Genomic DNA, 12,277 nt, shown 5'->3' with positions numbered 1-12,277 from the left:
AAGACACTCCCTTGCTCATACACGGTTTTCAACCCATCTAAAAAATGCTTATCTTGTAATCTCGTAAATAAGGTACACTGTAAAACAACACAGGAGACAGGATGTGAATCAGATGTGTTCTGGAAGACAGAATAAATTGTTCTCCCCCAGAGCGCCTCATAATCTAACACCTGTGACAGTGAAAGAATAGCTGATCCAGTAGTTTACTGGAAATTACTAACAGCACTACAGAATTTCCTGTTTCATCATATGAATCCTTCATCTTCACCTTGGTGTTTAGTCTATTCCCACGTGCTTTGTAGTCCTTGCTTGTCAGTTTATGTGTTTGACTGACACCTCTCCGTTCCTTAGACCCTCATAGAGATGGTGTGGTTGGGGCTGTCTCATGCTGTGATGCCAGTCACAGACTGTTTTAGTAGTATGGTCTTAACTTTACAGTTTGGTAACTGTGATGCTGACATACAGATTTTCAGAAGCTGTGCTTTCTTATCAGAGAGACTCCCATTTGTCCTGTTGATCTAAATACATTTTTGATTGATAAGAGAAGAATAAATATTTATTGAATGCCTACTATTGTCAAGCTTTCACCATATAAAGAGGAAAATGTAATAAAGGAAAGAAGGAAACACATCTAATTAAGAAGGCGGAGTCACAGAAAGGGAGAATCAGCTTTTGCAGATGTTGAAGCAATCAGGAATTCAGATGCCAACAGAGAGGACATACAGAACATGGAGACTACACTACAGGAAGAACCCGGAAGTACTGTGCTGTAGTTGGGTCTGTGCGTCTGCAAAAATCAGCGGTAGCAGGAATCAACCCAACTACTTTGGTTTCACAAAGTGCTGAGTGTTTCCCTGTTAGCTTACTCCCGGAGTTAGATATGTTGGCAGGCAGCCTCACACAGTAAATTTAAGACGGATGTAAGATAGCCCAATTTGTCCAGTGTGGGGCAGAACTGATGGAATTTTTAGAGGAGCCAGATGAAGGACAGTTACATTTTCTGTGTTTCCCTGCATCATATGTAATCTGTGCACCATGCACAGTGGGACAAAGGCAGAGAGGAGATGAGCTTCCGTAGTTCGTGTGCGAAAGGAAGCAGGACCATCCTTGTGGATCGGGATTCTTCAAGAGAACCAATGTCTTCCGAGGAAGGAAAACTGACCCCCACACTTTGGATGCTTAACTCAGTGCTTCAGTCAACAACAGATATTATTATTTTAATGCCAGGAAATAAAGAATTTGAAATGATATTTGGAACAAGGAAGCTGGACCTAAAAATATTTCAGAGGAAGAAGCTAAGGACTTTTGGAGGAACTCTGCCATTTCACCTAGCAAATCAAAGATTAAGTTCCTTTAATAAGTGTCCCACACATCGCAGGGCCACGCATGGGCAAAATATTAGCTGTTTTCATGGTTGTTGGCTAAAAATTAAGTTGTAACCTTTTGTAAGTAACAGATAAGTGTGAGGTTTGATATGCATAATAAAGGCAGGATTTCTTTTATGTGAGAAATCTAAGCTATAAGTAAAGAGCAAAATAAAAGATAGATAATAGGAAACAAGCAATAGACCTTAGGATAATGTGACGTCAAAAAGAATTCAGATGTGTTATGTACAGGTACCAATTCCCCAAGATGAATGTAATGATTAAGTATTGTAAATAGGTACTAATAAAGCTAAAAAGTTCAAAATATGCATTATAATAGCATGAGATAGATTTATGACAATAAGGAAAAAAACTGAACGTTTTCTTTTTGAGACAGGGTCACTATGTAGTTCAGGCTGACCTTGAGCTCACTTTGTAGCTCAGGCTGGTCTCAAATTCTCAACAAACTTCCTGCCTCAGCCTCCTGAGTGCTGGGATTTACAGGCATGCACCACCACGTCAGGCTAAAACTGAACTATTAAATATGCATTTTTCTACTGGGGACACAAAGCACTAACTAAAATGCATGTGGGAACATATTCACTGCTCAAACCAGTCTACTTTTATTTGGCACAAATACTGAAGCTCTTCCTGTATATCTTGGGACCTGATATAAGGGTCCAAATAGAAGCCATCTATTTTTCATACTTCAAGTATATAAAGAGAGTCACAAAGCAACTTTCTACTTTACTCCTGATAAATGATTATTCACCAAAACTTAGTTTTAAGTTTAGAATTCTCAGAAATCTCAGGATTCTAGATGTTGTGTGCTTGAACTTGCTGTTAGAAGATGCGTGGACTCTGGCCCTCAGACAAACCCTTGGTTTCCACCCCCAACTTCTGCTTGCACTGTGTGGCCCTTTGTGTGAGTAGAGACAAGCTTCAGCCTGAAAAGCTGAACTCTGTTTACCTTTGGGTGAAAATCTGCAGTGGCGACCTCCTAAAACTAAGGGGAAATATAGAGCAAATGGCGTCCATCATCAAGGAGGAGAATAGGGCTAAAAAATTTTCATGAAGATCAGGATATGAGTAGAAGCCATTTGGGTTGGAATCTCTGGAGTCCCTGTGGCTAAGGATGTGATTACAAGGGTAAGTGTAAGCTCTCAGTGGATGTGATTTCATGGGTCCGGATAGCTCCTCATCCCAGGGAGAGAGGTCAAGCTATAGTTAGACCAGAGCTGGGATCTGAAGTGCAGTCAAATACAGCGGCTCTTTATAGTCAGAGACCGGAGGCTAGTACTACAACTGCTGACCTGCAGTTGATTCCAGGGCAGTCAGCATCACACCTGAACTGCTTAGGAAACCTTCCAATGGTCATCCTGACCATGTGGCCTCGCCCTGGAGTACCAACTACAGTGTGGAAAAGCATCCTTTTGGTATAGACCTGGGTCAAATGGGGTTTTTCTTTTTTGTTGTTCATTTTTTTGTTTGTTTTTTGTTGTTGCTGAGAGAGATGTTTTTATATACTCTGAGGTAATGATTATTTCAATATTAGCTGGGTTCAAGCAAGGTTGTTTATTATCTCACTGAACTGAAAAAAAAAGAATAAAGGCAAAAAAGAAAATCCCTGGTGTTTGAGTTGAAATGAGTTGCTTGTTCGCTGGGTGTATCTCACTCTTGTGTAGCCTAGTTTGTGCAGCCAGAAGTAAGGACTTTGTGAAACTCTCTGTGGCCAGAGATGCAAAGCTCCGCGGTGACTAGTGTGGTATCCCAGAGAACACACTCTTTGTGGACTCAAAGAAAGAGACAGCGGTGACCTTCTGTCTCACTGTTTGTCTGTTTTCCTCCTCTGTTCCCCGTATGCTGTGAGCTGAGGTCGTAGAATGTTTACAACACTTTTGGAGATGTGCATGGGAATCTTGATCCAAGGGAGGAGCTGTCTCTCTGGGTCAACTGAGACTTTTTGATACAGTCTCCAATTGGAACATAGAGAATTTCATTTTGAAATTGAGAGCAATGATACCAGATTTAGGTCAGCACATTTTTAATAACTACATCTGTGAGCTACGCTGTAGAATTACTTTTGAAGTTTGAATTGTTGTTTTCATAGCTGCAAAACAAAGTTGCACAATGGAAATGATTCAGTTCAGAAATCTGAGGTGGAAAGTAGGCACAAACAGATCATAGCAAAAAATACTACTTAGGTTGTAACATGCCCAAAGGAATTTCACTTTAAACTATATTATTCCTGGGATTGTGCAGGTAGTATATACACATATCAGTTGGTGGACAGAAATTTGTTTAATAATCTAATCTTTTAAAAATCACAGCATCAGTTCAATAATGTGGATGCATCACCATTATTAATATATATAGCACTTATTGACTTTTCACCAAAAGATAAAACTTCAGAACTGACAGTTTGAAAACATACTGGGAGCTGGTGATTTAGCTCAGCAGCACAACACCTGCCTGGCGAGTGCAAGGTTGTGAGTTCAATTCCCAGTACCGGGAAAAAAAAATAATAATATAAAATAAAATACATCGTATTACATAGGAAAAAATAAAACATAATAATACATATTAAAAAAAACATACTGGTAGCCTCTTTTCTGCCTGTGTAGAATATGTGTAATACTATTAGATATTTCTGCCTTTACCTCTGAATCACTTGAACTAGTGTGTTTTTTTTTTAGACTTTTAAACTAAATGTGAGTACTTTGCACTCCTTATGCTTTTTATTATACTGTGTACCAATTTTAGCATAGCAGGTTATCGCTTTTGTTGACTGAATGTGAAGTCTAATTACATCTAATGCCTTGGCCAGTTTTACAGAGAAGTATATTTGACTGCTATTGACTACTACATTTTTTTCTGCATTCTCAAAATCTTAATTATATTGCTATCAGCATGGTGCTCAACTCAGAAGTAAGTGTCTAGATGATCCAAATGATCTTTATGGGCTATTTTTGATACACATTTTTTTCTGTTGTGTTTGTTCCAGGTAAATATTTAAACTGGTACCTTCAGAGGTTTCTTTCTTGAGTTTATGTTATGATGTTAAATAATTACCGATGTAATAAATGGTACAATGGGGATTTTAGGGGCTATTTTTTCACAGTAAGTGAGATATCTCATGGCTTCTATTCTATGAGAAACCCAAAGTATAAATAATTTAAAGAGGAAATAAAAGATAGATAATATGAAACGAAATAGACTTTGTGGATTTTGGAGGGGCATGTGACTATGGGGGGGTAGATAGGAGAAAATCAAGGGAAGAGGAAGTAAAAAGGACCAAGAGATGATATGCATGACCATCAGTTCCCTACAATGAATCCATTTATTATGTGTCAAAAAGATATGCTAATAAGAATGTTTTAAGATTATACCAGTAAAAAATGGACTAGGCTCTACTACTCCAAGGTTACATCGTAACCCAGTCCAGAAAGGCTGTCATCAAACACCTAAAACAACAAATGCTGGTGAGGATGGGAAGAAAAAGAAACTCTTTGATGGTGTTGGTGGAATGTCAACTAGTACAGACACTACAGAAATCAATACAGAGATTCCTCTAAAAACTAAAAATAGAAAAAAAAAAAAACCCTAAAAATAGAAATTCCATTTCATCCAGCTGTACCATCTCTATTTTTTCCTCAAAAGAGTTAAAAAATCACACTATAGTCTACATACATACCATGTTTATAATAGAACAATTCATGATAGCTAAGCTCTGCAAAAATCCTAGATGTCCATCAAAAATGAAGGGATAAAGCAAATGTAAAATATTTACACAATGGGTTAATACTGAATCATAAAGAAAAAAAGAAATTATGTCATATGCAGGAAAATGAATGGATCATGAGGCCACAATGCTAAGTGTAATAACTCAGACATGAAGTTAAGTATCACGTGGTTTACGTTATATACAAGAAATCTAAAATATAAATTAATTAAAGGGTAAGATAAAGGAAAGATGTAGGAAATACAGAGGCAGACTTGTGGGGCTAGGGAAGAAGACAAGAAAAAGTTGGAGAAAGTAGGTAAAAGGATCAAAACTGATGAAGATGTGACTTATATGTGTACCAGTTCCTCAAAATGAAGTAACTAATATGTATTCGAAACATACACTGTAAACAAGAGAAGCTAATCACGGCAGATGTGACCAAAGATCTAAAGGTAAATGCAAGAGCAATCAAGGCCTTAAAAAGGAATCACAGAAGTAAACTCTCCTGACCTTGAACTTGGCAGAGAACTTTTAGATATGATTGATGCCCCTAGAAAGAAAAAACAGATTGTAGTTCATAAAAATTGTGGAAGTGACAGAATAATCAAAGAATGAGACAAATATTTGCAAATCATTTATCTGCAAATGTCTAATAAACATAATAAGATATTCCAAATCATCAACTGTCAGAGAAATGCAAATTACAACCCCAAGATATCATTTCCAACACCTAAGTAAGGCCAGTGAAAGAAAAGGAGAAGAAAAAAAAGATTTGGGAGCCATGTGGAAAAATAAGAACCTTCAGAACACTGCTGCTTGGCCCAGCTGTTTGGACAACTGTCAGGCAGATGCTCAAACAGTTAAACCAGATGACCCATGATGTCACCTAGAAATATACTCAAGAGCAATACAAATCTGTGTCTAAAACCTTGTTTACAATAGCATTTTACATAATAACTAAAAGGTAGAGATAACACCAATGTCCATCAACAAAGGGATAAATAAAATATGGTATATTCATACAATGGAATAATGGGCACAAAACTGAATTATGGAAAAATCTAAAATACGTGTGGACATTGAAAACCGGAAGTGAAATAAATCAGTCACAAAAGGTACCATACACCATGGTTCCATTCATATGAAAGTCCAGAATAAGGAGATTTATGAGACAGAAATTAGGTTAGGTGTACACCCAGCTGGAGTAGGAGCATAAATGGGAGGAAAAGTGGAGGAATAGCTAAATAATACACTTTACTGGCGTTCATAAAAGTTTTACGAAATTGTAGTGATGGCTGCATCCATCTGTGAATATACTAAAGTATACTATTATAATAGACTATAAACATTTTATTTTTTTAATTTTTTTTTTTTTTTTGGTTTTTCTCCAGTACCAGGAACCAAACTCACGACCTTGCGCTTGCCAGGCAGGCACTTTTGCCGCTGAGCTAAATCCCCAGCCCCGACTATAAACATTTTAAATGGGTGAGTTGTGTGGTACATGAACTGTATCTCAATGGAGTTATTCCAGATGCACTATGATTCTAATTTATGAAACAAAAAGAGACATGTATCATATCAACACTCTTGCACAGCTATGTAAATAATCAGGCCAGGTCTTATGAGGTTAGAAGAATTTTTAATCTACACTATTTTTAAATATTGTTATAATCAGAACAAAAAGAGTGTAAAAAAATTACAGAAGTTTTGAAATGGACATATGTAGTCTATCTGATATATTTGTATGCAGTGTGTAATATACTCTGTGATATATTGATATGTAAAGTATAGTCTATATGACATTTCTGTTGCTTTCCAATGTCTCTTCTGAAGTTATTCCTGTTATTTTGAGATAATTTCATTAATGTTAGTTGTAGAAGATTGATACTAATGCACATTTTTTCTTAATCACAGAAATACAAATTTTGCTAAATACAAATTTAGTAAAATGTAACTGATAGGTTTTGCCTTTATTAATTCAATTCAGCTTTTTTATATGCTGAAAAATATACTTTTCCTTTGAATAATGGTAGCACATTATTAGTTCTCTTGTTAATGAGTTCAACAAAATTTTGATGTAATTTCATTTTTCATTTGTGTAAGTCATGAATTCACCTTCTTTTAAAAATTGTGTTTGATAGCCAGATCTCATGGTGCATACTTGTATCCCAGTGAAATGGGAAGCTGAAGCAGGAGGATCACAAATTGGAGTCCTGCTTAGGCAACTTAGAAAGACCCAGTCTGAAATTTAAAAAACAAAAATGGGGATAGGGACCTAGCTCTGTGAAAGCTTTGGGTTCACTCCCCAGTCCCACAAAAAAAATAATTGTGTGCAGTATTTTTTTTACTTTTCATTCATAGTTTTTAAGGTAAAGCTACACAAAGGAATAAAGGAGATAAATCCCTAATCATTTTCTTATTTATGAGCAACTTTTCTCTTATCATATAAGAGATTTGCACACATCATAGTTCATTTGATTATTTAGCTTGAAAAACAAATTCATAACTGTTTAAACTTAATTAAATTCAATTATTGGTTTATTGAATCTTCAAAGAAGGTAATAGAGATATAGTGATTGACTTTAAGAAGTATTCCCTGAATGTTATAGGAATTATTTTATTAATTGGATTATTCAGAACTCAAGTAAACATGACTGAAAATCAACTCTAACTTGTAACTTTAATATTTCCATAAAATCAAACAAAGACATATTTAAGTAAGTATAACATAAGTTGTTTTAATTGACCAGAATAGGTTGAATAGTTTTAGAGAGAATGTTTCTTTTGGCAGATAAAACCAAGAAAATTTCAAATAAGTTCACATTAAAAATATATAAGCAATAAATACAGCATTACAGTTACCATTCTCTATGTACATTGGATTACATGTGAACAAACACTAAATTGCAGAATAGTTATTTTATGAATAACACACTATAAAATCACTTTTATAAAACTCAACAAAATAGAATTTTTAGAAAATTAAAATGAGGCTTTCAGGAGGAATTGCAGAAAAATGGCAGATCTATGTCTGAAAAGCTAGAAATTCCCAAAATTAGTTTTTGGATACCAAAGAAGGTCAAGTTGAAAAAGTATAAGATTTAATTTTTAAAGTGTGATAGATCTTACTCAGCACTTCCAATTGAGAGAAGGCTAACATTTAAAAATAATTACTCTTAAAAACATACGAGTACAAAACTAATACTGATAGTTCACAGATGGGTTGGCACATAGGAAAATCGTGCAGCAGTGCAGCAAAAGAAATCCCACCTGCACTTAATCGATTAAAGTAGAGTGAAAAGCAGCTTGAAAATTACAATGTCATTTTAACATGCTTTGTGGTAATGTGGCATTTTTTGCTATCATGGCAATGCTGAAATATGTGAACATTGTCAGCAAAGGGTATGAATCTGAGTTTGAATAATAGTTAAAATGCCCTTTATTAAAAGAATGTTCATATAATTTAGGGAGTTGAAAGATGTTAACAAGTTGTGCTTCTTTCTAGGACAGCTTTTTATAAACTCATAAATGTGAAACTAAATAATACTTATACACGTATGGTTAAATTATAAGTTGTAAATACATTTAACACACCATTTAATGTATCAATTGTAATTTAAATAATTTCCTTGACAATTTCAAATGACCTCCGAGTTCACCATCTATTAGCCATTCAAGAAACAATTTATGGTGACTAAACCATTAGTTTAATCAATTTTTAGCTGTCTGACAACTTCAAAATACATTCACATGACTTGGACCAAAACTGACTTTCCCTGCTTGAAGTCATTATTAATGTTCAGAGTTAGTGGAAAATAACATTAGGAAAATTGAATCCCATTTAAAAATCAATTTAATTCATTAGCAAGACTAACTTCCGTTGTAATTATTTTGTACATATCTCACAACTCTTTGCAACTGAGGCATATTCAAGTCTTTCACTGGTTTGTGCTATTATGTACCACAGCCTACGAAACTATTAAAGCATTGCATATTATATAGAGAGAGTGTTCCTCTAGGTTTTACTTTTTATTTATCTGGGACCTTTTTAATACTACATATCATCATATAGTAAGTCATTAAAATAATATTTTAATGGAGTAGAACCCATAAGATTGACAGTTATTACAGTAGTTGGTTTAACACTTCTGAATTAGAATCTGAGTTCATCTTCAAAATAAAAAGAGAAATACATCAAGCATACCTATGATTAAAGTATGAATCACCAAATCTATTATGCCAATAAAATAATGGCTTTGCATTTTTAAAATAAATATTTTATATCTTATCATAGATGTTTCTATATTTTTAGTTCTCAAATTTCTGATGCTGGCATCTGGTTGTCCTTAAAATATTTATGAAATATAGAATTCCAGACTCTATCTTGTTAAAAAAAAATCAGCCCAGACACAGTATCAGATATAAACATGCATAATTTGTTTCATTATGTATCTTCCTTTAAAAAACATTACCTTGGTTATATATATTTGATTTCAGGTTATAAAATATAATAATAGAATATTTACAAGCTAATTTTCACAAAAAATCTTTTGTTTGTTTACAAACTCCCAAGGTAATAAAAAAAATCCTTCATTGCTTTCCTTCATGTAGAATGATTGTTAAGTTGTCTACACAGTAGAAACGGAAGGGGCAAAGCTTCTATTTAGAGGTACAGGGAACCTCATTTTCTCCACCTGACACTTGTGTAGTCAGTAAGATAGGAAAGTAGCTGACAGTGTGTTTTGTAGCATCAACCAAGATATCTACCTAACGATACAGAAATAGGATTGCATATCATCCATCCTGTTCACCAAGCTGAAAAAGTGGATTTGTCACAGGATATAATTGTGATATATCAGGAAGTGAGTATATAGTTCAAAGTTCATCGCAATTCTGCTCGGTTGCTTTTGTGTTTTAGAGAAAAGAGTAAGATAATAAGAATGATTAACTCTTTGATTCATTTGAGAAAGCATTACAAAAATGTAGAGTACTTTTTGGGCAAATGAAATCCAGTTGCACCAATAAAAATTGGATAATGAGTTTTACAGCCCACAAACCAAAATCAAAATTTCCTTCCATGTCTATAAGACTCAGCTAGGTCTCCTTACATAACTAAAGTAGGGTCATACCCAGTGTGTGTGTGTGAACCTTTATAGTTGTTTTCATAGGTTAATTCATGTGATCTGTGCTGGAGCTGACACACACCAGCTCACAAGGTTTGATTGTGCTTTTTCTATCCCCAATCCCGCATCCAGTGGTGTTAAGTTGGGACTTTGAAATAAGCTGTAGTGGGAGTATTTACTGTCATACATAAATCAGGGCTTCCTCCCTCCCCCACATACAGCTAGCTGTTAAACAATTAACATAATGCTCATTTCACTTGAGGTCTTTCTTTCTGGCATTCAAGAAATGCATTTAATACTGAAGTCTTCTGACGATAAAATCACGGGTCCGAGTCCTTGAGTTATGGGTGGCACAAAATAGACAACGACCCCCCCCCCCCGTTTTCATATAACTAAATCATATAACTTTTCTGGTTTGAGGACAACATTGTCAATCTCATGCATGCTTTTTCCGTTTAGCTGCTCGCTGGGGCAGTCATGACTAAAGCCCGGAACATCGCTGATTGTTGACACGGTGTAAGAAGCGCTGCGGAGCGCATCTGAGTGGGAAAAGCTGTTTCCAAACTGGATTTTGTATTGATTCCAGTTTCTTCTCAGAATTGCTTGAACCTATCAATTAAAAAAAGAAGCAGAAAGAACAGAGCCATCCATTAATGGAAGTGAATATATTACATCTGAAGAATAATCTGAAGAATAGTAAAATTCATTTGGTAGAAAAGCTGTATTTCAAGGTTGGGTACGATTGAATGATACTGCTTCCTTTCCATATTTAATTAAAATTAAATTGAGTGAATAGTCTTTACATTAGGATATATATCATGCTTAGTCCATGGTCACTTTATACTTAAGATTTCATTCATATTTTATTCTGTGTCTTCTCTTTGAAGCTTTAATGATAGGGATAGATGTAAGATCATAGGCAATTAATTCAGCTTCCCATATACAAGGTTATGTGTACATCTAGTTTTGAGTCAACGTATTTATTAACAGCATGAGATGATAAGTAGTGGTAGTGTAAAGGAATATGGGACAGGTACAAAATAAAGACAAGTTAAAGATAGAAGACTGTTGTAAATCTTTATCGTCATTATCATTAGAGGTGGCGGCAACCTGTCATTGAATTACCTTTCACAAGAAGATGAGACGGATTATTTGTCTTCATGGAGTTTACTCCCTAGAAGAATTGTTACATAAGCAGCTGCATAATTGCTGCATAAGTAGCTGCAAATGGGGTGAATATTTTTGGAAAATATTTAGGAATGTCATTGCAGGCCAATATACTTGGATCCTCCTCTCCATGAATGAATTTGAGCTTTAACAACTCTTTCTTTTCTATTTGAAACTAGAGATCAGGACTAGGTAGGTCACATTCAGTGACTTTGATTTTAATTGTACTTGAAACACTCAAAGGACCGTATTCATTTGAAGTCACTAGGTACAAAGGAGAATATTCAATTACATCTAGAACTTGATGGTGTGGACATTTGCAGGTCTGATGAGCACGGGGATAGCGGGGAACAGCCTGCTTCCGGGTTACAAACATATTATCCTGAGCCCTGTGGCGTGATCCGCATCTGCCCAAAGTCTGCATTGTTTTAATCATCTTCTCCAAGGTTTCCTACGATGTTTGATCTTTTGATTATTGTCCCAAAGGGAATGTGAGCCTCTAAAAGTTAATTTCCAGGAATCTATGCACTATAAATATATTTATGCACTAAGTTTTAAAAATTTCCTTCTCTTTAGATAGAATTCCTCAACTTTGTAGTCACTGTATTCATGTATAAAAACCACTGTTAAATTTTTCAGAATGGTGCTTATTTTTTTCATTTCCGTCTCCAAATTACATACAGTCTATTACAAATAAGGAGTCTCAGGATGCCTGCAGCACCTTGTGATGAAGGCACCTAAAGTCTATCTCTTAAAATGAACACAAATTTACTACCTTACTCATGTTTTAGCACGAAGGAAAGCAGGAAGAGTCAAAGATAGAATTAGCAATTTCTTTAGGTAGAGCTTAAAATCAGTCATTAACATTTTCTTGTGGCTTCTCTCAACAATTAAAAATA

General features: G+C 35.1%; 1 protein-coding gene across 6 annotated transcripts in view; it reads right to left on the bottom strand.

The window, feature by feature from the left end:
- Positions 1 to 9,606: 9,606 nt before the first annotated feature.
- The window catches only part of Calcrl (calcitonin receptor-like), a 101,742-nt gene continuing 99,071 nt past the window's right edge, over positions 9,607 to 12,277 (bottom strand). For all 6 annotated transcript variants that reach the window (XM_013512405.1, XM_005373331.2, XM_005373330.2 and 3 more), the window contains one exon: positions 9,607 to 10,820. In XM_013512405.1, coding sequence (XP_013367859.1) covers positions 10,596 to 10,820 — 225 coding nt within the window. In that variant the 3' untranslated portion in view covers positions 9,607 to 10,595. The remainder of the gene's footprint in view (positions 10,821 to 12,277) is intronic.

Source organism: Chinchilla lanigera, unplaced genomic scaffold (assembly GCF_000276665.1).
Source record: "Chinchilla lanigera isolate Chin_1 unplaced genomic scaffold, ChiLan1.0 scaffold00002, whole genome shotgun sequence".
Classification (NCBI taxonomy): Eukaryota; Metazoa; Chordata; class Mammalia; order Rodentia; family Chinchillidae; genus Chinchilla; species Chinchilla lanigera.
The sequence above is the reverse complement of the archived record's forward strand: the minus strand, read 5'-3'. Positions and strand labels throughout refer to the sequence as shown.